Source organism: Balaenoptera musculus, chromosome 10 (genome assembly GCF_009873245.2).
Source record: "Balaenoptera musculus isolate JJ_BM4_2016_0621 chromosome 10, mBalMus1.pri.v3, whole genome shotgun sequence".
Lineage (NCBI taxonomy): Eukaryota > Metazoa > Chordata > Mammalia > Artiodactyla > Balaenopteridae > Balaenoptera > Balaenoptera musculus.
Window position 1 is genome coordinate 2,456,083 of NC_045794.1, and position 26,378 is coordinate 2,482,460.

General features: G+C 47.5%; 1 protein-coding gene and 1 non-coding gene across 2 annotated transcripts in view; both read right to left on the reverse strand.

The window, feature by feature from the left end:
- Positions 1 to 9,109: 9,109 nt before the first annotated feature.
- The window catches only part of LOC118901983, a 28,731-nt gene continuing 11,462 nt past the window's right edge, over positions 9,110 to 26,378 (reverse strand). Inside the window, exons 5-6 of the mRNA XM_036865824.1 lie at positions 9,535 to 9,681; positions 9,110 to 9,386 (exon numbers count right to left, since the gene is read on the reverse strand). Coding sequence (XP_036721719.1) covers positions 9,241 to 9,386; positions 9,535 to 9,681 — 293 coding nt within the window. The 3' untranslated portion in view covers positions 9,110 to 9,240. The remainder of the gene's footprint in view (positions 9,387 to 9,534; positions 9,682 to 26,378) is intronic.
- TRNAD-AUC lies at positions 17,983 to 18,054 on the reverse strand. The gene has a single exon. It is a non-coding gene; the product is annotated as a tRNA-Asp (tRNA).

Consider the following 26,378-nt stretch of genomic DNA (forward strand, 5'->3'; position numbering starts at 1 on the left):
CTGGGTCATCCCAGGAAGACCTGCTGACCAGAATCCATAGGGTGACCGCAGAGCTACAATTGACAACATTTCTTAGAAAAGAAAACCACTGCACTCGTACTTACTCAAGGCTAAACACTTTAAAATTATCTCATTTAAACCTTGCAACATCTCTATAAGAGAGGAACTCTTTGGGACCTCGTTTTACAGGGGGTAAAGGTCAAGGTCGCTAGCCCACGGGCAGAGCCAGGTTTACACTCAGGAAGGGTGACCCAGAGCTTGCACTCTTGCCCAGAGCACAGCGCTGCCTCCACGCGGGGGTCTTTGACCCGCAGCACCCAGAGGAGAAGCCAGAGTCGGGGACAGCCAGGCTTGGTGGCGACTGAGGCCTCTGGACAGCAGTGGCTTCAGATCAACTTGTGAAGTAGAAGCCAGTTCCAAGGACCCAGGGCAGTTGCCCAACTTCTGCGGCTCAACAGAGAGCTGGGGTGAGGAAGTCAGAACTTCCTGGGGTGCAAGCAGGGGACAGAGAACACGCCGACACCATGGCGGGGCAGGGACACCCTGCAAGCCTCAGCCCGCAGTCACCTCCTTGGAGACTCAGGGACCCGGGAGAAAAAGCACAGGGGCCAGACTGGTCCTTTCACCCCGAAGAGCTTGAGGGCTTCACAGACACCCCTTAATTACACGCCCAGGAGGGAAGGGGAGGTGGACTGTGCTTTGGCCGGGACACGGGCCTTAGCAGCTGTCGTGAAGACAGGTCTGGAGGTAGAGGGATGCTGGGTGGTGGGTTTGGGGGGGCAGGTGTTAGACATGGTTTCTCAGCTCAGCCGGGGCTTTGACTTCAAGGGAGGAGCCTGGGAGCCTGTGCGGGGCACACGCTGGTCCCAGCATCTTTCTTCTGACGCCATCTAGGCATGTGCCAGGCTTCACAACAACAACCTTCCTAGGTTAGGGGACCCAGGACAAGAGCAGGGGTGACCACACTCCTCATGAAATGCAGGCAACTTGAGCATTGCAAGTGCCAGAGACTTGCCACATTCATTTTGGAAGGCAAGCGCCTGGGGATTTTTAATCCTTTATTGGCATAACTAGGGATTCTTAGCTCCAGAATTAGGTCAAGAAGAGGCTGCTGTACGGAAGGGTGTTCCATGTGGGACAAATCTTAAAGGTATGAGGAAGGAGAGCACCATGCAGTTTCCTTGCACCGTTCACAAGTCTTGCTTCTAATTTAGAAGTTGGGAGATAGGCCCACGTCATAGTTAAGAGGCCCCTGATCTTGGCACCTTGACCTCCTTCCTATTTGGGGACAGGGCGGGGGTGGGCTTCCTGGTGAAACTGTAACACTGTCGTTGTCATTTGCCCTGGACCAGAGCATACATTTCCACTGTCCTGAAGAGAGCACGCATACGGATGATTTTCCGTCATGCCATCCTTGAAAACTTTGTGCTGCTACCACCCAAGGATCCAGACACGGGTCCTCCCTAGATCAGGCCCTTGCACCTACACACATTCCTTTTCTCTGTGGTGCAACCCATAATTAATCAGCAGAATGCAAGGCATCTTGAGGCACAAACCAGAGAGAGGTTAGTAATCTGTAGGTGCACTACCCAGTTGCTCAATGCAGCGTGGCACAGTTGACCCCAATGACCAGGTCATCATCACTGCCTCTGTTTCCTGCCTCTCTCCTCTGGCCCCGGCTCCTGGAGAAGTCCAGGTCTGCTCCTAGAACTATTCTGTCTGTAGGACTTTGCTTCAGTCTCGGCCAGGCAGCCACTCAGAATGGCGGCATGGTTCTGGGTTTCCACATCCAGAAGTCCCCTTGAGCCAGTCCTTCACCTTCCCGAGAACTTCCTCTGCCCCCAGGAATTCTCATCAGCTTTTTTAACCAGTTTACCTCTAGCCCATCCCATTAAAAGAGCTCTCTGTAGCCCTTCGCCCCAGATGGGGCCCGCTAGGATGGCCACCCCACGTCTCGGAGAGCAGTCCTCACTTCTCAGCCCTGTCCTTCCCTGTGCTTCCCACACCCACACCAACCAACCGGGCCTGCTCTTGCCTATCCGTGGGTACTGAAGCAGGTACAGGAAATTGCGTGGGGCACGCTTCCTGTGTTCCAGGAGCACGCAGCCCATGGGCTGAGTCTCACACATAGCCCTCGTCACTACCCCATGGTACACGCTGTCCTGGGGGATGAACCCGATGCTTTGGGAGGATTGAGAAAGAGGGATAAATTTAGCCTACGGGGCTGAGGAAGGCTTCCCAGTTGAGCTGGGCTCTGAAGGGTAAGTGGGGTTTCTTCAAGTAAAAAAAGAACAGGAGACAGGTATAGCTTTTGAAAGGGCAGGATCAATCCTTTTAAAAAATCATGCTCGGGGCTTCCCTGGTGGCGCAGTGGTTGAGAGTCTGCCTGCTAATGCAGGGGACATTGGTTCGAGCCCTTGTCTGGGAAGATCCCACATGCCACGGAGTGGCTGGGCCCGTGAGCCACAGCTGCTGAGCCTGCGCGTCTGGAGCCTGTGCCCCGCAACGGGAGGGGCCGCGATGGTGAAAGGCCCGCGCACCGCGATGAAGAGTGGCCCCCGCTTGCCGCAACTGGAGAAAGCCCTCGCACGAACTGAAGACCCAACACAGCCAAGAATGAATAATAAATAAATAAATAAAGTAGCTATAAAAAAAAAAAAAAATGAAAAAAAAAATCAATTACTTTAAAAAAAAAAAAAAAATCATGCTCCTTTTGATAAACGTAATAAGTTCCCACGTATCACTCCAACACCTGAGATTCCGATGTGCCTTCCTAGTGGGGCCTGCATCTCTCCTTTGAGAATCACTCACTAAAGTGAGAGATAACTATAGATTGTCATTTCTACCATCACAGTGAAACCAGAAAGGGTTCCTCCGTGCATGCACACACACACACACACACACACACACACACACACACACACCTTTTGCACGTTCACACCACGGCTCACCCCTGATTCTTCAGAGAACCTCCCTGAGGTCCCTGCTTGGCCTCTGTGGTCACGTCAGGGGCGTGAGCATGTGAGCGGGAGAGGTCAAGACCTTGGGCTGGACCACAGCCTCCCGAGCCAGGCAGCTTCCTCGGCTTTGCCTGAGAGCGGTGCTGTTCTCAGGGCGCTGACACTGCATGCCACCTGGCGTGTGAAGACACAGTCCTGCCCTCAGGCCCCGGGGAACCTGAGCTAGAGAGAGACTCAGCTCTGGGTGCAAACTCAGCCTGAAAAGAGCAGGCAGGCTGGGCCCTGAGGTCCGAGGCCTCCGTCTCCTTGTCTGAGGAAAAAGCGAGCTGACTCAGGACCCCTCAGAAGAAGGCAGCTCTCGGGCGGCTGCGGAGCAGAGGATAAGAGGGAGGCGGAATCGGCCAGGACCCCGGCGCTACAGAGCGTCTGGGGATGGAGGGGGAGGGTGGCCGTGGGTGAGCGGGAAACGCGGGCAGAGGCAAGGGCTGGGGGAGGAGGTGAGAGGGCAGCACGTGGCCAGCAAAGAGGGCCACCTGCCAAGGCTCCTGCGGACACGGGCACACCTCCCTCCCCCACCCGCCCTGGGGCCCACAGCCCAGCTCTGCTGAGCAGGTGCCCCTGGAGAAGGCTGGAAAGCAAAGGCAAAAGGACGGAAGGGATGGGTCTTCAGGTGGAGTACGACCCGGCATCAAAGACCCGCCGTTCCCGCTAGACCACCGACTCTCTCCCTGGTACCATCTCCCCAGCCACACATCTCGGGCGAGTTGCTTCTCCTCCCTCAACCTCATTTTCCTCTTCTGGAAGATGGGTTCTTGTAGGGTCTTTGTTTTTTTTTTTAATTGAAGTATAGCCGATTTACAACATTGTGTTAGTTTCAGGTGTACGGCAAAGAGATTCCAGTTTATATATCTATTCTTTCTCAGATTCTTTGCCCTTATAGGTTATTACAAGATACTGAGCAGAGCTCCCTGTGCTGTACAGCAGGTCCTTGTTTTTTATCTGTTTTATATATAGTGGTGTGTATGTGTTAATCCCAAACTCCCAATTTCTCTCCCTCACACTTGCAGGGTTTAAATGAGACAGCACCTTGGAAAGTGCCACATGCCACGCCTGGCACGCAGCGGAGACACTCTTGTTACTCCTTCAGTGGAAGAAAAGCCATTTACTCTTTAAAATACATGGTGAGATTCAGAAGTAGAGAGAATGACCCAGAAACAAGAGAAAAGGATCCGTTCGCACTTTTCTAGGAGCCGCAGAAATGGCAGGTTAGACACAGCCATCGTGGGGTTTGCTCATCAGCAGGTGGGTGGCTCAGAGCACCCAAATCAGGCCAGCCTGGGGGGCACGGGAGGGGGTGTGAAGAGGAACCCGGGGGCCAGGGCCAGGGTCCCATCCAGGCTCAGCCACTGGACTGCGTGGCTTTGGGTGCATCACTTAACCTCCGTGGCCACACTTTGCCTGGTGCCTTTTGTCCCTTTCACCCCGATGCCGCGATTCCATGAGGCCCCCTGGCATCCCTTGGACAGTCCATGGACTGGTCTGCTAGCCAGTCAATCAGGCGATCAATCTATCCATCCATTCAGTTCACCTCTGACACTTCTATCGTCGCAATGATGAAAGCATCCCAAGTGAGGGGTAGGGGGGCTGCAGAGGCGGGGGCCCCCATTTTACAAGGATACCCAGATCTTTATAAGGATCAGAGGAGACTCAGGCGCTTCTGGTTACGGGACAGAAATGAACCTGAAGCAACTAAGACCAGGAGGGGGATTTATTACAGGTGGCAGGGTCATTCCCAGAAACCACAGGCAGGGTGGTCAGGGGGCCCATCACTGGAAGCAGAGACCAGGACGCCCTGCCGACGCCAGCGGCTTCCTTCCCCGTGCCTCTCACTTCTGCTCCTCCCTGTGCATCTTGGTTCACGTCATCAGCACAGGCTTAATAGCAACAGTGACCTCATTTCCAAATGCAGGGGGGAGAGAATCTGATTGGTCCTGCCCTGGTGGGGTGCTGAGTCCACTCAGCCTCAGCCAGAGGAGCCAGGCATGCATGGGCCACTGTGATAATCCTGTAGATACGATCTCACTAGGCTGCCTCCTGATGAGTGGATGCGGGGCGGCGGGGGGGATCTCAGAGCAGGGGAGGTTGTGACTGGCCTGACAGCCCAACGGGGGTTGTGTTAGTCAGGACACGTGTTGGGCTGCTGTAACCAGACTCCAGAGAACAGAGGCTTAGGCAAGACGATAGTTTATTTCTCTCCATGTGTAGCGGTGTCAGCGCAAACAGTCCAGGGATAATACGGTGGTTCCACGGCGTTGGGGACCCAGGCTCCTCTTGCTTGTAGCTCTTCCCTAAGGATGTCTGCCTTGTGCACATGGGTGAGGATGGCTCCCCACAATGTCCACATTTGCAGTCGAGGAAAGACGGGGAGGGAAGGCATGGGCCTTCCCTTTAAGGGCACAGTCACTGCTGCTAACTTCTCAACGGCCAGAACTTGGTAATGTGGACATGGTGCAAGAGAGAGATGGGGAAAGGATGACCAGCTAGGTGGTCCTGCACCCGGTCAACAACCCTGTGAGGTCAAGTCGATGCTGGGGACGACGTCCTACACGGGGCGATATGGCCTTGGTTCCTGGGAACTCAGCGAGGTGTCTGCCTCTCCTGAGTGTGTCTTTGGGAGGAGGTTATGCCACGGAAGAGCGTGGCCAGCACGGGAAGACCATCAACGTGGGCCCTGCCAAGGAAGATGGGCTGGCCGAGCTCACACCAGCGATGTCTAAACGTTCTGCTCTCTTACACCACGGCAAGGAAACGCCTCTTCCCCTCCCCTAATTCAGGGTGCGGAACAGGACGTTCTTGGGCCAGGTTGCAGAAGTCAGGGTGATGACAGGGGGTCCTGTAAAGAGGCGGTTTCCAGGGCTGCGGTTCTTGTAGCCCCAGCGCGGGCTGCTGGCCTAGGGGAGCTGAAGTCTCTTCCTGCAAGCACCGGACCCACACGCTGTGTTCCTGCCAGGCAACCCTGTCCCTCGGCTGTGTTGGGAGCAGCTGATCCAGCAGTGAGGCCGTGTGGAGCTCCTGCTGCATGCAGGGCAGGTGCTGGCTGCTGGGCGGGACCCGTGGCGGAGGAGGCTAAGCCCACTGTCCCTCCTCTCGGCCGCCAGCCTGACCTTCTCTTCAGCCACAAGCTTCCGGCTCACCAGTACTCACTTGACGGGCGAGAGGCTTGGCGTCAGCGAATGGATGGGTCATGAGTCATGGTGCACAGGGCAGTTTTGAGGCTGAGCAGTCACCACCCTGCACTGCGCTTTGGGCCAGAGAGGAGATGCCAGGGGGGCCGATGCCCGTCCCTGGGCAGCACTGGTTCTGTGCCTGTTGGGTGTCGGGATGGGGGAGGCGGGGGGTGGATAAAGGAGCAGGAACTAGCGGTGGACCTCGCAGCTCTTGGTCACGGTGATGTCCAGGGTGGGAGGAGAGCCGGCGGCACAGAGCCGAGCCAGGGTCCACCTGCGGCCTAACGCTACGTGGCTCCGACTGATCTGAGCGAACTTCCACGTTCAAATATCATTTCCCCCATTGTAAAAAACCGGATAGGGACTTACCCCGTGGCGCAGTGGTTAAGAATCCGCCTGCCAATGCAGGGGACACGGGTTCGAGCCCTGGTCCGGGAAGATCCCACATGCCACAGAGCAATGAAGCCCGTGCGCCACAACTACTGAGCCTGAGCTCTAGAGCCCGCGAGCCACAACTACTGAGCCCACGTGCCACAACTACTGAAGCCCGCACACTCTAGAGCCTGTGCTCCACAACAAGAAAAGCCACCGCAATGAGAAGCGCGCACACCGCAACGAAGAGTAGCCCTCGCTTGCCGCAACTAGAGAAAGCCCGTGCGCAGCAACGAAGACCCAATGCAGCCAAAAATTAAATAAAACAAAACAAACAAACAAACAAACAAAAAACCCAGATAATAACTGTCTTGTTGAATCTAAGGATTTACACAATGAAGAGCACCGGCAAAGGTCAGGTCTGTGCTCACTGGTCTCCGTGCCCTTCAGCACCTGCACCTGGACACACCTCCGTGTGTGTAGTGACCCCTCCGTGCGCACCGTGCGGACCGAACCCCTGGGATCGACTGGTCCATTTACATGCAAGGAAACTGAAAGCCAGCAAGGGATGGAGACTGGCCTAGGTGACACGGGCCAGCGGGGACCACAGGCCTGGAGAGCCCCAGTCGGGATGGGCCTCTGCTCATCAGCACCAGGGCCCTTCCTCTCCAAGTGGCAGCACCCGACTTGGATTCCTATCTTTCACCTCCAGTGCCTCTGCTCCCACCCCTCACCGCACTGTCCCCGGCTTGGTTGGCTAACAGCATAAAGGCCGGAAAGGGATTGGTCTGCAGGAGAGCTGTCGCGGATCCCTGCCCGCCAGGGCACCGGTGCCCGGGGCTCAAGTACAGAGGCTGAGGAGCAGGGGCTCTGGAGCCAGACTGCCCGGGGTTGGAGTCCCAGTTCGGCCACTCATGAGCTACATGACCACATTTCATCCCTTTATGCCTCAGCTTCCTCATCTGGAAAATGGGGATCGAGATGGTATTCCAGGTCACAAGGCTGCTGTGCTTAGGACAGTCCTGGCGCACAGAGTGCCCGTAGTTAAGTGTCTGTGGCTGTTTGAGGCTGTTAAGTGTCAGGCCTTTATACAGGTGGTGACTACAGTTGGCCTTCACAGGACAGCCTTTTGCTGATGGTGGAGTTTGTTGTTTCCAGATAGGACGAGATTCCCACAGGTGTTTTAAAGGACTGGGGGCTCTGCAAACTCTTGGAGGACTGGATGCTTCTCCCGTAGAGACGGTCAAGGACTGAGTACAGGGCTGTCCAGCTGGTGGATGGTTAGAAAGCAGTGACCAATAACTCCTGGGGAGGTAGAGACCTGGGAGGACGTCCTCTATCCACACACCCTGAGGGCTGAGATGGGACACCAGCTTCCTACAGACACATCTCCTTTTCCTTTAAAAATCTTTAAAATCCCAGCTTTTATTCAAATTTGCTCAGCGTTGGAAAGTCAACAGAACCCTCAGCACAAAGAAGGTGGCTGAAAGCCAAGGGGACCAGAGCCAGGAAAACTGTGGTGCAGGCAGCCCTGCTCCTGCCAAGAGTGGGATGCGATTCCAACCCTACCCGCTCCCGAGCGCTGGGGCAGGACACCCGCTCTGCTGAGAAGGTGGCCCTAGTTCAGCCTCGCCCCCCTCTGCAGCCCACCCGCCAGGCGTCATCCCGGGCTCACTCACTCACTCACAGCCAATCGTCACACCTGAGAGGTGGTGTTCCTCATGGCTTCCCATGTCAACACCTGGCCTGACAGGTTCCTGGAGTAGAGCTGTCACCTGTTTCCTTCTATAAACATGCTTTCTGCCTTCTCTGCTGTGTGCCTGTCTTTGTAATTTGGTCCGAGCACCATGTGCCACGGTCCCAGGAACGCTTCCCGAGATGGTCACCCCAAAGTAGTCCCAGCTCCAGCATCCTCACCGTCATCATCTACAGAATACCTTGCAGAGGACTGGCCATGGGGTCAGGTATTTTACACAGTATCTTTAATCCACCCAGCACCCAACCTCGCAAGGTTGATCTATTAGGACAGTGCTTCTCACACGTGAATGTGCATATAAGCCACCTGGGAATCGTGTTAAAACGCAGATTCGGGGCTTCCCTGGTGGCGCAGTGGTTGAGAATCTGCCTGCCAATGCAGGGGACACGGGTTCGAGCCCTGGTCTGGGAAGATCCCACATGCCGGGGAGCAACTGGGCCCGTGAGCCACGACTACTGAGCCTGCGCGTCTGGAGCCTGTGCTCCGCAACAAGAGAGGCCCGCACACCGCGATGAAGAGTGACCCCCGCTTGCCGCAACTAGAGAAAGCCCTCGCACAGAAACGAAGACCCAACACAGCTAAAATAAATAAATAAATTTATTAAAAAAAAAAAAAAAAAAAACAAAACGCAGATTCGGCTGAATAGGTCTGGTGGAGGCCTGAGAGCCTGCATTTCTCGCAAGCTCTCAGGTGATAGTGATGCTGCTGGTTCTAACTCTTTGAGGAGCAAATGTATCTGGCAGAACATTTTGGTTGCAAGTGACTGAAATCCAATGTGAACTGGTTAAGCAGGAAGAGGAATTTATTACGAGGATGTCGAGTGTCTCACAAGGCCAGCTACGGCACGAAAGCTGGGCCTCGGGAAGAGCTGGAGCCTGGGAGGACTCTCCCGGCCTCCGGACTCTGCTTTCTCCTTGCGCCCACTTCATGGCTTTGTTCTTCCTCTGTGCCTTCCTTCCGTCCACTCTGTTCTGGTTAGTGCCAAGCAGCACTCCCCACAGGCCTGTGGATTCCGTGTCTTCTTCTTTGATCTACTCTTCGATTTGGTCGTGCATATCTTCCAGTAACTTCCTAAGAAAGTGAGCAAGTAAAATTTTGGCTACTTACGTAACTGAAAATATCTTTACACTTGATTGACAATCTGCCCGAGTATAGAATTTTAGCTTCCAGAGTGGCTATTGTGATAACAGATGCCATTTCCATTCTCTATCCTTCGTACCTCGTGTCTGAAAATTTTTAGATTCTTCTCTCTGCTCTCCAGTGTTCTCAAGCTTCACAGTGGTGTGCCCTGGGATGGGTTTTTCCTCGTTCATTATACTGGGCACTTGACGAGTCCTTATGACCTGGAAACTTTTGTCCTCCTGCTCTAGAAAAAAAATTTTTTTATTATTTATTTGGTTATTTCTTTCCCTCTCTTTTCTTTGTTCAATCTGCCAGGAGCCTGTTATTAGGATGTTGGATCTCCTGACGGGATCCTTTAATCTTCTTATCTTCTGTATCTAATTGTCCATCTCTATCTCTTTGTTTTAATTTCTGTGAGGTTTCACAAACCTCTTTTTCTAACTTTTCAAGTTGAGTTTAAAAAATGTATATTTTTATTTCATATTTTTAATTTCCAAGAGTTCTTTTTTTGTTGTTATTCTAGGAATATTCCTTCTTCTTTTTCTTTTTTTAAAATATTTATTTATTTATTTTCCTTATTTCTTTGGCTGCGCCGTGTCTTAGTTGCAGCATGCAGGATCTTTGTTGCGGCATGCGGGATCTTTCATTATGGCGCTCGGGCTTCTCTCTAGTTGTGGCGTGCAGGTTTTTCCCTCTCTAGTTGTGGCGCGTGGGCTCCAGGGCATGTGGGCTCTAACTGAGGCGCACGAGCTCAGCAGTTGTGGTGTGCGGGCTTAGTTGCTTCATGGCATGTGGGATCTTAGTTCCCCGACCAGGGATCGAACCCACGTCCCCTGAATTGGAAGGCGGATTCTTTACCACCGGACCACTGGGGAAGTCCCTATTCCTTCTTTTAACGGAATACTGTTCTTATTTCACTGATGTAATAGCTTCTCTACTGTCTCCAGGGATATTATTATTATTTTCCTTTTTTTAAGAAAATTAATTAATTAATTTATTTATTTTTGGCTGTGTTGGGTCTTCGTTTCTGTGCGAGGGCTTTCTCTAGTTGCGGAGAGTGGGGGCCACTCTTCATCGCGGTGCGCGGGCCTCTCACTATCGCGGCCTCTCTTGTTGCAGGGCACAGGCTACAGACGCGCAGGCTCAGTAGTTGTGGCTCACGGGCCTAGTTGCTCTGTGGGATGTGGGATCTTCCCAGACCAGGGCTCGAACCTGTGTCCCCTGCATTGGCAGGCAGATTCTCAACCACTGCGCCACCAAGGAAGCCCCTATTTTCCTTTTTTGAAGTTTTTTCTCTCTACATTCTTTTCTCTGAGTTTCTGGTTTCTTACTTATGGTCTCTTTCATGTAACTTTCTATTTATATTAAAGGGCGAGGCACTAAACAGTTTACTGGAAGGGGAACTAAGTAGTGACAGATAGAAGACCTCTTCATTGTACCCTTTTCATTCCTTTGAATTCTGAGCCACATTAGCAGAAAGTGTATTCAAAAAACAAAAGTTTTTAAAGTTTATTTTAAGCTTTATGTGCATGGGTGTAGCTCGTCCATTGAAGAACTTCACCGTAGACAAATAGAGGGGACTTCTAAATGTCAGTGTTTAAAAGTCTTCTCTCTGGGTCATCAAGTCTTTTCTGATGAGAATCTTCTAGACCTGTGTCTGGGGAAAGGTGTTGGGGGAGGGTATCCACCTGGCTGACAGTTTTCTTTTTTTTTTCTTTTTTTTTTTTAAACATGTCCCATCACCCCTGCTTTCTGCTGTTTTCACTTGCTCTCCTTTTGTATGAAACGCCCCTCTTTGCATACTCTTCACATGATTAGTTCCTTCCATTCCCAAGTCTCTGCTATCTACCTGTCTATCTATCTATCTATCTATGCATCTGTTTATTTATGGCTGCATTGGGTCTTCGTTGCTGTGCATGGGTGTCTCATTGAGGCGGCCTCTCTTGTTGCAGAGCACAGGCTCCAGGCGCGCAGGCTCAGTAGTTGTGGCTCATGGGCTTAGTTGCTCTGAGGCATGTGGGATCTTCCCGGACCAGGGCTCGAACCCGTGTCCCCTGCATTGGCAGGCGGATTCTCAACCACTGCGCCACCAGGGAAGTCCCTGACAGTTTTCTTGAATGAGGGTGGAAGGAAGGCTGAAAATCCCACTGTTCAGAATGCAGATTTTCAGCCAGGGACCTCAACCCTCTCCCAACTACACATACAACCGACCTGTTGGCCTCTAGCACCTGCTTCTCAAACTATCTGTGTTGAAGGACCAGTTATTAATCTCCCAATCTGTCAGGACCCACACATAGTCCTACTGCACATGATAGTACACGTGACCCACCATACGTGACCCACAGTAGGGGGTCAAACATCTAAACTGGCCTGTATCCTGTTCAGCAAGAAGCCACTGAGCATACACCTGAATGTTGAAGCAATTTCAGATTTCTATAAAAATTCTAAACACTCTTACTTTTTGTACTTCTGTATCTTCTTGGGGCTAGTAACAAAGCCCGTGGACCTAAACCAGTTCACAACCACACTCTGAGAGCGCTGCTCTAGAAAAGAAGAAATCTCTAGACTCTTGCCTTGAGGAGGAGCTGCCACCAGGCTTGCGGGGCGGGGAGGGAATCTGGAGGGTGCAACTGCTCTGTAAATGGGCTTTCGGGCCATCCCCCACCTCAGCTCTGCACTTCGCTCTCACACGCCTTGGTACCCTGTTTCCAAATCTAGTGCCTTCCTGAACTGCTCAGGTCCCTTCTGCAGGCATCAGGGCACAGCATCTACTGCTCAGCAGAGTCACGTACGCCTCCTCGTTCGACCTGTTTCTGTTCCCATTCTCTTTGCCCTTGCAGTTTATACTTTTAAAAATACATATATTGTTGTTAAGATGGCAATACTCCCTACATTGATGTACAGATTTAATGAAATCCCTATCAAAATCCCAGCTGATTTCTTTGCAGAGTTGATACTAAAATTCATATAGAATTTCAAGGGACCCAGAATAGCCAAAACCGTCTTGAAAAAAAAGAACAAGTTTGGAGAACTCACATCTCCCAACTTCAAAACTTACAACAAAGCTACATTGATCAAGTAATCAAGTGTGATAGTGGCCTAAGGATAGACATATGGGTCAGTGGAATAGAACTGAGAGTTCAGAAATAAACCCTCAGCTCTATGATCAACTGATCTTCAACTACGGTGCCAAGACAATTTGATGCGGGGGTGGGTGGGGGAATAGTCTTTTCAGCAAGTGTTGCTGAGACACTAGATATCCACATGCAAAAGAATGAAGTTGGGAACACCTACCTCACACCATACACAAAAGCTAACTCAAAATGAATCATAGACCTAAATGTAAGAGCTAAAATTTAAAGACTCTTAGAAGAAAATATAAGAGTAAATCTTCATGAGGCAAAGCCTTCTTAGATATGATACCGAAAGCACAAGTAACATAGGGAAAAATAAATTGGACTCATGAAAATTAAAAACTTTTGTGTCTCAAATGACACCATCAAGAAAGTGAAAAAGAGAACCTACACATTGGGAGAAAATATTTGCAGATCATATATCTGATGAGAGACTTGAATGCAGAATATATTAAAAAAAAACTTTTACAATCTATGATAAAAAGACAAATGACTCAAAATTTAAATGAGCAAAGGATCTAAATACACATTTTCCCTAAGAAGATATACAACAGCACATGAAAAGATACTCAACATCATTAGCCATCAGGGAAATACAAATTTAAACCATAATGAAATAATACTTTATACTCACTGGGAGGGTATTATCAAAAAGACAGATAATAACAAGTGTTGTTAAGGATGTGGAGAAACTGGAACCACACGTACTACTGGTGGGAATGTAAAATGGTGCAGCCACTTTGGAAAACAGTCTGGCGGTTCCTCAAAAAGTTAAACATAGACCATACAACCCAGCAATTCCACTCTTAGGTATATATATTCACGCAATGAACAACTGTCCAAAGCAACGTTATTCATAATAGCTAAAAAGTGGAAACAACTCAAACATCCATCAGTTGAAGAATGGATAAATAAAACGTGGTACATCCATACAATGGACTATTTTTCAACAATGAAAAAGAAATAAAGCATTGATACATGCTACAACGTGAATGAATTTTGAAAACATTATGCTAAGTGAAAGTCACAATGAATCACTTTTGTATGATTCCATTTATATAAAATGTCCAGAATAGGGAAATCTATACAGACAGAAAGTAGCTTAGCGGTTGCCTAGTCTGGGGCCTTGTGGGGGGGAGGAAATGGGTATAGGGTTTCTTTTGGGGGTGATGAAAATGTTCTAAGATGGACTGTGGCGATGGTTGCACAACTCTGTGACCACACTAAAAGCTACTGAATTGCACACTCTAAATAGGTGAATCGTATGGTATGTCCATGAAGTGGTTGTAACGGAGCTGGCCCACCAGGTCTGACTGCACTGGTCTCCAGTGCCATCAGCTTTGACTGTGGGTGTCTCCAGCATGTCTCACGTACAGGGCTTCTCAGTTATCACCACGTTAGTGGATCAAATCTGAAGTCACACGTTTGTTCTTAACCTAATGGTACTTTACCAGATTGCTATTGGCTTCATTAGGGGATGTACCTAAAAATGGTGTTTACATAGTCAGACAAATTAATAAACTGTGCCTGACTTCACTCTCTTATTACATAGGGAACGGTTTCTTTTATTTTTAAAGAAGAGATCTCTTTTTATTAGTAGCAAATAATACAAAGAGCACCTGCCTACTTGCCAGCCCGGCAATGCATTCTTAAATGAGGATACAAACCCAGTTCATTCATTTAATCAACAAATATTTATCGAGTATTCACCATGCACTGGCTACTCTACCAGATTCCGTGAAGGCAATGGTGAACAAATTATAGAGAGGAGAGAGCTAAATAAATAAGCCTTTAGGTCAGTGTCAAAGGACAGGGATCTCCCTGCCAGAGGACTTGGTGCTGTTTTAACTATTGAGACGTTCAGAGAAAGGTCTATCCATCTATTTTTTTCCCTTTGAGAACTCAAGGTTGAGTTTTTAAAATTACATAAATATTAGAATAAGACTAACAGAAATGGAAAAAAGGAAGTCTACAGCAATTCTGCCACCTGGCCCTCCCCCATCAATCTAATTTCAAAACTTTTCTCCACTCCACCCATTTTTTAAAGCTTCCAGCTCCATTTCCCCCAGAGCTTTGTCCACCTTCGTTGCATGTCTCTCCGAGGACCCAGTTCAAAGGACCTCCTGAGACTCACTGAGAATTTCAGACCCGAAGCGTTGAAGCCTGGTGTCAGCCAGGACTCCCCAGTTGCTCAGGAGCCTGGGGTGGGGGGCAGAGGAGTAAATGTGAATCCCAGCACCAGCTCACTTCTGGGCGCATTCCGCACGACTCAGAAACCACGCAGCAGAGGCCAAAGGAGGGGGGCAGAGGGCTGCCATGCCCAGCTCTGCAGAGGCAAGTCCCTGCCTTGCAGAAGGTCTGAGGGTCAGAGATGTGCTGTAAAGTCTGGCACGGCCTCGGTTCTCAGGAATGGTGGCTTGTGCTGTGTCTAGGACGCCTACCTTATTCTCAGGGGCTGCGATCCCCCTAAATTTCTAGGAGTCAGCTTTGTTATTCTCATCACTACGGGAGTAGAATTTTTTTAACGTTAAAAGGCTTCTTTTGCAATACGACTACAGAGTAATACATCCTCTTATAGCATCTTTGAAATTTTTCAAAAAACAACACGAAATCAAAATAATCTATAATCTGACCACTCAGAAACAACCAGTTAACACTTTCACGTATAGTCTCCCAGTATTTGCTCTATGTGCATAGTATGATAAATTACACATCTTTATGTCCTATTTTGTATCCTAATGAAATTATTCGAACATTACCCATGTCATCATAATACTTACATAAAAGCATTTAAAATAACTAGCATTTAAAAATACTAATATCCCATAGCATGATTATAGCATAATGACTTAACCAATCTGGTATTGTTAGTTACATCTGGTATTCACTATTACAAATAGTACCATCATGAACATTCTTAAAGCTAAATCCTTGCACACATTTCTGATTATTTTCCCAGGATAAATTTCTAAAATGGAACTACTAGGTCAGGCTTTTGAGACCCACTCACAAATTAACTGGGAAGGAAATACTTTTTAAGTTTGTGTTTTATCTGTTTAACATTTCTCTCTTTTTCTACTTATAAAAGAAATACATTCTTGTCCAAAAAATTTTTTTTAATTGTAGAAACATATATTAAAAAGGATTTAAATTTCCCTGAACTCTACTGTCCAGAGATAATGCTACTAACAGTTTGGTGTATATCAGGAGCACCTCACATGACACCAAGTGGTTGGACTCAACTGACGGCCACTTTCTAAACGTCTCCCCGCTTTCCCTCGTTCCTCACAAGCCCAGGCTGAGTCATGAGAGAGCTCCTTCTTTGAAGGTTGCCTGTGGCCAGGACTGCGCCATCCGCATACTTGGCTCAACCCAAGCTGGCAACACAGACAAGCTGGGGCGGGCACCTCGGCCCCTCTCTGGATCCACCGCCGGTCCCCTCCCCAGGAACAGGAGGAGAGGGAAGGGCCACCAGAACGGAGCAGAGGAGATATTCACCTGGTGGACGCAGGTTCTGGCACTCAGCCCCTTGCTGCCCAGGGGCAGTGAGTGAAAGCCCCTGTGATATGGCCAAGTCTGGAATCCTCCTAGGCACACGAGAATCAGGTCACTGGAAAGTACTATCTGTACGTATCCACACGCACATAGGGTTCACAGCCGTGGGCTCACACACAGCACCTGGATTCTGTCCACCAAGCTCCCTACCACTCCCCCCATCTACCAACATGCTCGTTTCTCAACAGAAAACTTATCTTCAGATACTTGTGAGATATGTTTATATATGAGAGACTAACTTGTCTCTGGAGGGAACCTCCCACCTAAACAAAAGAGCCCAGAGTCACAAAGAAAAACCCTACTGGTGATCATAAGAGGTCTCTTATGCTGGAAGGTTCAATATTATACTAGAAGCGCAGCCAGGCAAAAGCCTTCAGGCCCTCGGGCCTGTAACAGTCCAACATCCCTGCAGACCAGCCTCACCCCAGTGCATCCTCGCCTTCCATTCTGAGTTCCCTCCACTTCTCCTGCTTCAGTTCCTATGCCATCTCCTAGCGCTAATTGCTGCTGGTAATTCCAACTAGGAAATGCCCCTTCCTCCTCTATGACATCTTCTTGGCCAACGACAAGGAGTGGGAATTGCACTTGGCCCTATTCTGTCTCAAGGTACAATTTTTTGGAGACTTTTTCAATTCATCATGTGTATAAAACATCTCCTTGACTTTATGTAATATGAATAATGTGCGCTGCCTTTATTCCTTGATGTGTCTGACCTATTTTCACTTGTCCATTCCTTATAACTGGTAAGTCTGTCAGTGTCAATGTGTTACCATGTTCTCGGTACAACCCTTAGTATCCCTGTCAACAAAAAAGAAGCCCGTCTGTAACAGAGCATATGGTAACAGTAGCAATTCTAAGGGTCATTGAGCAGTTACCATCTGCCAGGCACTGTTGAGAGTCCTTTAAGTGCATTAACCCATTTAGTCCTCACAGCAACCCTATCAGGAAGGCATTATTATTTTCATTTCACCTGTAAGAAAACTGAGGCACAGAGAGGTTAACTGTCTCGCCCAAGGTCACACAGCTGGTAGCACCAGACAGTACTCAAGAGCTCACCACCTCTAACTGCTAACATTTTAGTGTATAGCAGTCCACTTTTTACCTGTGTATGTAAACCATTTTGTTTTATTTTAGAAAATTGGGATCATAGATATACTTAATAGGTGATGTGTGTTTCTTTGTTCAGGATATAAGTTTGTAATATTTGCCTTTTACTTTTAAGAAGTTCTTCATGTGGCAGAAAAGTTTAACATTTTGATATCTATTCATTTTTTTCTTTGTGATTTCTGCCACATGAAGTCACAGGTTTGTTTTTTTTTTAATGTTTGAAAAAATCCTTCCCCATTAAAGGGTCATTATCTTGTCTTCTGGTTTTATCGTTTCTTTTTTACCTTTAGCAATATGAGCTATTTGAAATTTATTCGATGAATAATGTATCCCTTTCCCTGGGGTAAGTTTTGATATTTCCTTAAGATCTGTTGACTGATCTGTTTATTTAATAGATGTTATTTTGTAGGGCAAGTCTTCCCTCTTCAGTCTTTTTTTCTAAGTGTTTTAACATTTTGCCAAAATGCCTTAATATTTTGCCAAATGAACAATAGAATTATTACATCAAGCTGGCTTGGCAATAAACCTAACAAATTATTTTGAGAAGAGTTGATATATTTAAGATACTCAGATTTCTAATTTTTTCCATTAAAAAAATCATCTCCTACCATATTTGTAACATCTTTATCAATTGTCCTTTTGTCTACTTGTATTTTCTTTTTGTTTTTTCTTGATTACATTTACAGAGAATGGTTTATTATACTTTTTTTTTTTTTTTTGGCCATGCTGCGCAGCTTGCAGGATCTTAGTTCCCCGACCAGGGATTGAACCTGGGCCACAGCAGTGATAGTGCCAAGTCCTAACCACTGGACCACCAGGGAATTCCCAATATACTCTTCTTTCAAAAAACAAAAATCAATCCCAGAGGTTTATATACTAAATCTATTGACGCTACGCTCTGTAATGTCACAAATTTCTGGAATCATCTTAATTTTGTTCTTTTTTTCTATTTTCTTATGTGTGTTTAACTGTTCTTTTCATAACTTTTCTGAGGTGAATTTCAGTTTGCTTATTTTCATCATTTCTTATACTGGCAGCATTTACCTTTAATACAATTTTGACTACATTCCATAATATGTTCTGATTCTCATAATTAGCTGAAGAGTCTGTAAATGATTTTTGTTTTTAAAGAGAAGGAAGTTTTATTCAGGGAGATACACACTCCGCAGACAGAGTGTGGGCCATCTCAGAAGGCAAGAGAGGCTGTAATGATTTTTTTTAAACAGCATTTTTGGAATATAATTTACATACCATCAAATTCACCTGTTTACAGTGTGCAGTTTAGAGAGCTGTACAACCAGCACCAGAAGCTAATCTTAGAACATTTCTGTTAGCCTAAAAGAAACCCTGTACCTGCTGTCATTTACCTCTCACTCCTCCCTCCACCCGACCCTGGCAACTACTGCTCTACTTTCTATCTCAATAGATTTGCCTATTCCAGACATTTCATATAAATGCAAAGATGTAATACGTGGTCTTTTATGTCTGGCTTCTTACACTTAGCATGTTTTCAAGGTTCATCATGTCATGGCCTGTATCAGAACTCCATTCCTTTTTATGGCCAAATAACATTCCACTGTATGTAGATTCTACATCTGATTTATCTGTTCCCTAACTGATGGATATCTGGGTTGTTTCTGCTACAGCTATTATGAATACAGTGCTGCTATGAACATTCATGTACAAGTTTTCATGTGGACAAATGTTTTCATTTCTCTTGGGTGGACATCTAGGAGTGGAATTGCTGGGTTATATGGTAACTCTCTGTTTAGCCTTTGGAGAACTGCCAAGCAGTCCGAGGTGGTTCCAGCAGTTTACATTCCCACGAGCGATGAGAGTTCCAGTTTCTGCACATCCTCATCAACTGTTGGCATTTCAATCATTTTTACTGTAGCCATTCTAGTGGGTGTGAAGTGGTGTCTCACTGATTTGCAGTGATAACTTATGATGACTAATTATGTTGAGCATCTTTTCATGTGCTTATCAGCTGTTCATGTAGCTTTTAAAGAAAACGGTCATTTTAAATTAGGGTTTTTGTCTTTTTATTTATTGGGTTGTAAGAGTTCTTTATATATGCTGGATATTAACCCCTTATCAGATATATGATTTGTAAATATTTTCTCCCATTCCGTGAGTTCTCTTTTCATTTTCTCGAGGGTGTCATTTGAAACACACAAACAAAAAAATTTTTAATGCTTCATTTATGTATTTATTTATTTATTTTGGCCACGCTGTGAGGCATTTGGGATCTTAGTTCCCCAACCAGGGACTGAACCCATGCCCCCTGCAGTGGAAGCGCGGAGTCCTAACCACTGGACCACCAGGGAATTCCCAAAAGTTTTTAATTTTGATGAAGTCCAATTAATTTTTCTCTTATCACTTATGTTTTTGGTGTCGTTTCTAAAAAAAACACCGTCTAACCCAAGGTCACAAAGATTTACTCCTATATTTTCTTCTAAGTGTTTTATAGTTTTAATTCTTTAATTTAGGTCTATATTCTATTTTGAGTTAATTTCTGTATATGATGTGAGACCAGGGTCCAAGTTCAGCCTTTTGCATATAGATATCCAGTTGAGATGTGCTCTAAGTGTAAAATACACACTGAATTCTACAGACTTAGAATTACTAATACGCTTAAAGGAATAAAGAAGAAGATTGAAAGGATAGAGGAAGAAAAGAGACTATCAAAATAAACTTGAAATATTAACAAACTAACAAAACAGAGTTTCTAGAAATGGTGAAAAAAGCCAAAAAGCTGAATACCTCAAGCAATGATAGTAATTATCATTGGTAGTAACATCTCTGGCATGATTCCACAGGTACTGCACTATTTTACATATATTTTCCCTTTTCTTTTTTTTTTTTTTTTAAATTTTATTTATTTATTTATTTATGGCCGTGTTGGGTCTTCGTTTCTGTGCGAGGGCTTTCTCTAGTTGCGGCAAGTGGGGGCCACTCTTCATCGCGGTGCGCGGGCCTCTCACTATCACGGCCTCTCTTGTTGCGGAGCACAGGCTCCAGACACACAGGCTCAGTAATTGTGGCTCACGGGTCCAGTTGTTCCGCGGCATGTGGGATCTTCCCAGACCAGGGCTCGAACCCGTGTCCCCTGCATTGGCAGGCAGATTCTCAACCACTGCGCCACCAGGGAAGCCCATATTTTCCCTTTTCATCTGCACAGCAGTCCAGTGAGGTACGGACCATTATTTGTCCCCATCTTCAGGAAACTAAGGCTCAGGGAACCCAGCTGGTCCAAGGTCACCAAGCGGGCAACTAGGAAAGCCAGGCCTGACCCCACTCTGAGTTCAAAGTCCACATTTTTATCTGTTATAGATTCTTGCAAGAATGCAACAAGAATGCAAACAAGATATGCATTTTGGCTACAGCCTGGCCTAGATTTTAGACAGTTAGAGGGATGAGCAGAGCAGGAGTGAGGGGTGACTTGGCCAAAATGGGGGATCTCTCTGCTCAAAACTGACAGCTCATTTCACAGAGTACACCTGCTGTTAGCTGGTTCCCGCTCTCAGAAAGCTCTCCTGTTAAAATGACGCCCAGGCCCTGCCCCCACGAAGCCTGGCAGCGCCCCCAGCCCAGCCGCACCATGAGATAAGACACGCGGAGGGACCTGGGGAAAGAGGCCAGCCTGGTGACGCCCGACTGCTCCCTCCATGATGTCCGTCCACAGCAGACACCATCCCTCCAGGGACTCAGGGCTCAGCCCAGAGCCCTCTGGTTTAAGACCAGCTCTACGGAGCTCCGATAAGCGCTGCCCTTCCAGAGGCTTCTGCAATCAGAATTGCCCCCGACCCTCTGGCCAAGGCAGCAGATGAGCCAGCCTTCAGTCCTGGGCAGGGGGCTCTCAGCAGCTGCGGCTGGGAGAGAGCAGGGACTGTTGCGTCAGGAGAGTCAGCCCTCACACGGCAGACGTGAGCGGGGCTGGTGTGGTGAACGTGCAGGGCTATTTCTGCCCCAGCGGAGTGCTGTCAGCAGGCAGGAGGTGAGGGGTGACGCTGCAGGGAGTTGTGAAATCTAGGCGCAGTGCCGCTGGGACCCTGCTGAGGGCTGGGGCCCCATCAGCCTGTAGGACGTAAAGCTGCCTCTGCTGTTGGTTCACAAAAACCATGGGAAGGAGCGGGGCCCTGACAACCCTGACATCCAGGCAAGAGCCAGAGGACCCGGGGACCATCACACCACCCCCATGGTCTGGATCGTGATGCACAATTTGCCACCTGCTCGGAAGTGGTATTGCCCTGGGTGGTGGACTCTGGCCCGTGACAGGCTTCTAGATGCCCTGGCGCAGTGACCCTGCTAGACTGCTGTCATCGGCACCAGGCAAATAGGTGCCCCTCACCTGATGCAGAGCCGCGCTCCTGGAAAGCCGTTCATGAGCTGAATCCTATAGGGCTGCACTGCTGCAGGCGAGATTCCAGACTGCGAGTTCAACCAGAAACCCAGGGGTCATCCTTACCCCTCCCTTTCCCACACCCTCCGCCTCCATCATTCAGCAGCTCCCCCAATTCCACTTCCATCCCCACCGCCCCGCCCTGTCTCCCAGACTCCTGACTCTGCCCTCCCGTCCAACCTGGTGCTGCCTCCGTGGTGATCCTTCTAAAATGTAAGGAGGGCTTCCCTGGTGGCGCAGTGGTTAAGAATCCGCCTGCCAATGCAGGGGACACGGGTTCGAGCCCTGGTCCAGGAAGATCCCTCATGCCACGGAGCAACTAAACCCGTGCGCCACAACTACTGAGCCTGTGCTCTAGAGCCCATGAGCCACAACTACTGAGAAATTTTAAGTAAGATTCAGTCATCAACACCAGGTTAAGCTCCTGTAGATACCCTTGGAATGACCACAGTTTGCATTTAATGTCTGGCATGGAATTGTAAAGGAATGAGGTTTTCATATTTTACTATTTTTAGCACACCTAGGTCAAATCTTCACTGTACCCTACAATTAGTTATTTCAACCATTTTTTTCATCAACCACTTTTTACTCTATAATAACTATAGTTGCCTTGCCTAGTTGTTACCTATTTTCTCTGTGCTCATCTAAAATAAAGCATGACAGAAAAAAAAAAGACGTGTTAGTTGTCAAAGATTGAAATTGAGAAAATATATAACTTAGAAAGGGAAAGTCCTTACTGTGAGATAAATTCCTTCCATATTTTATACTATGCTTACACTAATGCACAGTAGTATAAAATAGATACTCTGAATATTTCGTTTAGTTTTTACCAATATAAGATCATATCTTATAAACAGCTCATACAGCTCAATATCAAAAAAACAACCCAATCAAAAAATGGGGGACTTCCCTGGTGGTCCAGTGGCTAAGACTCCGCGCTCCCAACGCAGGGGGCCTGGGTTCGATCCCTGGTCAGGGAACTAGATCCCACATGCTGCAACTAAGAGTTCGCATGCCGCAACTAAGACCCGGCACAGCCAAATAAATACATAAATAAAAATATTAAAAAAAAAAATGGGCAGAAGACTTAAACAGACATTTCTCCAAAGAAGACATACAGATGGCCAACAGGCACATGAAAAGATGCTCAACATCGCTATTTATTAGAAAAATGCAAAACAAAACTACAATGAGGTATTACCTCATACCTGTTAGAATGGCTATCATCAACAAGACAAGAAATAACAAGTGTTGGTGAGAATGTGGAGAAAAGAGAACCCTCCAACACTGTTGGTGGAAATGTAAGTTGGTGCAGCCACTATGGAAAACAGTATGGAGCTTCCTTAAAAAACTAAAAATAGAGCTACCATATGATCCAGCAATCCCACTGCTGGGCATATATCCAGAAAAGAGGAAAACTCTAATTTGAGAAGATAGATGCACCCCAGTGTTCACAGCAGCACTATTTACAATAGCCAAGACATGGAAGCAACCCAAATGGTCCATCGACAGATGACTGGATAAAGAAGATGTGGTATATAGGTGTGTACACACACACACACACACACACACACACACATACACAATGTAATACTACTCATCCATAAAAAGAATGAAATAATGCCATTTGCAGCAACATGGATGGACCTAGAGATTACCACACTAAGTGAAGTAAGTCAGACAAAGACGAATATCATATGACATCACTTATAGGTGGAATCTAAAATATGATACAAATGAACTTATTTACAAAAGAGAAATAGACTCACAGACACTGAGAACAAAGTTATGATTACCAAAGGGGGGGGATAAATTAGGAATTTGGGATTAACATATACACACTACTATATATAGACAACAAGGACCTACTGTATAGCACAAGGAACTATACTCAATGTCTTGTAATAACCTATAATGGCAAAGAATTTGAAAAAGAATGTGTGTGTGTATATATATTTGTCTGAATCACTTTGCTGTACACCTGAAACTAACACAACACTGTAAATCAACCATACTTCAATTGAAAATATATTATATTCATAATGACTTTTCCCCTTTAAGTACATTTCATATTACATTGTATATATCTTCCCACATCTATGCATGGGATCCCACATCTACCTCAATCTTTTTAAACTTTTTTTTTTTTTAATACATTTATTTATTTATTTATTTATTTTTGGCTGTGTTGGGTCTTTGTTGGTGCATGCGGGCTTTCTCTAGTTGCAGCGAGCGGGGGCTACTGTTCTTTGCAGTGCACAGGCTTCTCATTGTGGTGGCTTCTCTTGTTGCTGAGCATGGGCTCTAGGCACATGGGCTCAGTAGTTGTGGCTCGTGGGCTCCAGAGCACAGGCTCAGTAGTTGTGGCGCACGGGCTTAGTTGCTCTGTGGCATGTGGGATCTTCCCGGACCAGGGCTCAAACCCATGTCCCCTACATTGGCAGGCGGATTCTTAACCACTGCGCCACCAGGGAAGTCCTACCTCAATCTTTTTAAAGACATACATAGTATTTCATTGTGTGGATGTAGTCTGATTTATTTAGCTAACATGTCATGGGTTCGAAGTTGGGTCATTTGCAATTTTATTGCATTCCCAACGATGATGCAGTGAATATCTTGTCTTTTTGCACTTTGGGGAACATTTTCTGTGGGAGAAACTCCTAGCAGTGGACTTATTAGGTAAATGGATAAGAATATTTTAAATTTTAACAGATAATTGCCAAATTGTCCTTCAAAAAAAGATTGTAGCAAATTTGGGTAATTTGGGTAATAATTTATATTCCTACCAAGTGTGTGAAAATGCTTGTTTATCCACATTCACCAACACTGAGAATGATCAGTCTCTTAAATCTTTGCCAATCTAAAAGGACACACCACACACACACACACACACACACACACACACACACACACGATATAGCTATTTGTGATTATTCTTCAGTGCTTGTTTGTCCATATTCTCTATTTTTCTATTGGGTTCTCTTTAAAGACCTCTGTGTAAAGCAGGGAAATCAGTCCTTTGTCCTATGTGTTGCAATTTTTCCTCACTTGTCTTTGTCCTCTGACATTTTACGTTGTGTGGCAGTGTGGGGAGTGGCTACAGCACAGAATCTGAAGGCAGACTACTAGGTAATCCTCGTTTGTCTCTAATTTACCAGCTCAGTGACCAAGATTCAGTTACTTAACCTCGGGTTCACGGGTTTTTATGAGAATGAAATGAGTTAAATGTGTAGAAAGGGTCTGGCACAGTGCTCAGCATGAAAAAAGTGCTATGGGGGTATATGCTGTTGTTATTATTATCTTGTATTCAAATAGCTTTCATTCTTATGCAATCAAATTCACTGATCCTTTATGACTTCTGGATTTCACGTCATGCTTAGAAAGGCTTTCCTCAATCTAAGATTAGAAAAATATCCACCAAGCGTGCCATTTAAAGGAGTCTGCGGGGGAGTCCATTTGCAAAAGGGATCTCCCCTCCCCAGCCCTCCCCCGCTGTGCTCCTTCTAAGTTAATTCGGGATGGTTTTAAAGGGGAGGCCTGCCTGTGTTTCCGTCATGTGCAAGGACCAGGAAAGGGAGAAGGTACAGTGCTTTGGGAAATGGATGACAGCAGCTGTCGTTTCATGTCTAAAGGGTGGGCCTGGGAAGGTCACCCCTGCTTCATTAACTAAACCACTTCTGCTTGTCCATAAGTGGCAGCCTCATGCCAGGTTTCTGACCCTAAAGGAATTCACAGTCCAACAAGAGGACAGACTAGTCATCAGACGGAAGGTGTCACTGAAGGTCTCGTGGGGTGAAAACATCCCTGACGGGAGGAGACGTACAGGGTGGTGGCGAGGAGGGGTGCAGAGGACGTTCCCAACACAGGGACAGGGTGTTCCATCAAGGCTCTGCAAACACACGCCAGACCCTCCCGCTACCTCTGCCCGCGGCCCCGGGGTGTGGTGCTGGAAGGAGGTGGTGAGGTGGAGACCAGCCAGAGGCCAGAGCAAGGAGCCGAGACTAAGACAGGAAATCTGGCTTCTCTCTCAGTTCCAGGACTTAACTAGTCAGATGGTCTTAAGGAAGTGACTTCACTCCTCTGCGTTCATTCGCTCATCCTTAAAATGCAGCCTCAGCTTGTGTCCTTAGGCAGCTGTGCAAATTCTAGACGATTACACATGTGCAAACATTCTGTCCTGTACAACGTAAATATCTGAGACCCTCGGGCACTTTCTGCTGCTAAGCGGTGATGGCAGTTGTTCCCGCCTGGGGGCTTCACTGTGGGTTAGGCCAGGCCGCTGCTTTCCCTGGGGCTCCGCCCTGCTCCCTGAAGTGGGGCAGCTTCACAGGGACCCAGGCCTCCATGTTTGCACCCCTTCCTGGTCGCCTGCGTCTCCACCCCTGACTCTCCTAGTCCTGTTGTTGACCCAGATCAGGGCTCTACTCCAGCACCCTTTAACCCTGACAAAGCTCCCACACAGGAAGGGCTGAGCCTCCTCCCCGGACAGGTTTCGGTAGCAGGATTAGAAATTGCTCGCAGGCACTTTTGGCCTTGTTTTCCCCAGACACTAGTGTGGGCCCTCTCCATCCCTGGCAGTTCCACCACCTGCTCAGATTAAGGGTGAAAGGGCAGCGAGCATCCGGACCTCAACTCCTCTCCACACCACTAGAGCCCAGCCAACAGCGTCCTCCAGTGGGCGGCAGTGGTTGTCTCAGGAGAGCAGAGTCCTGGAGGTCTGAGGACCACTGCGGAGGGCAGCCC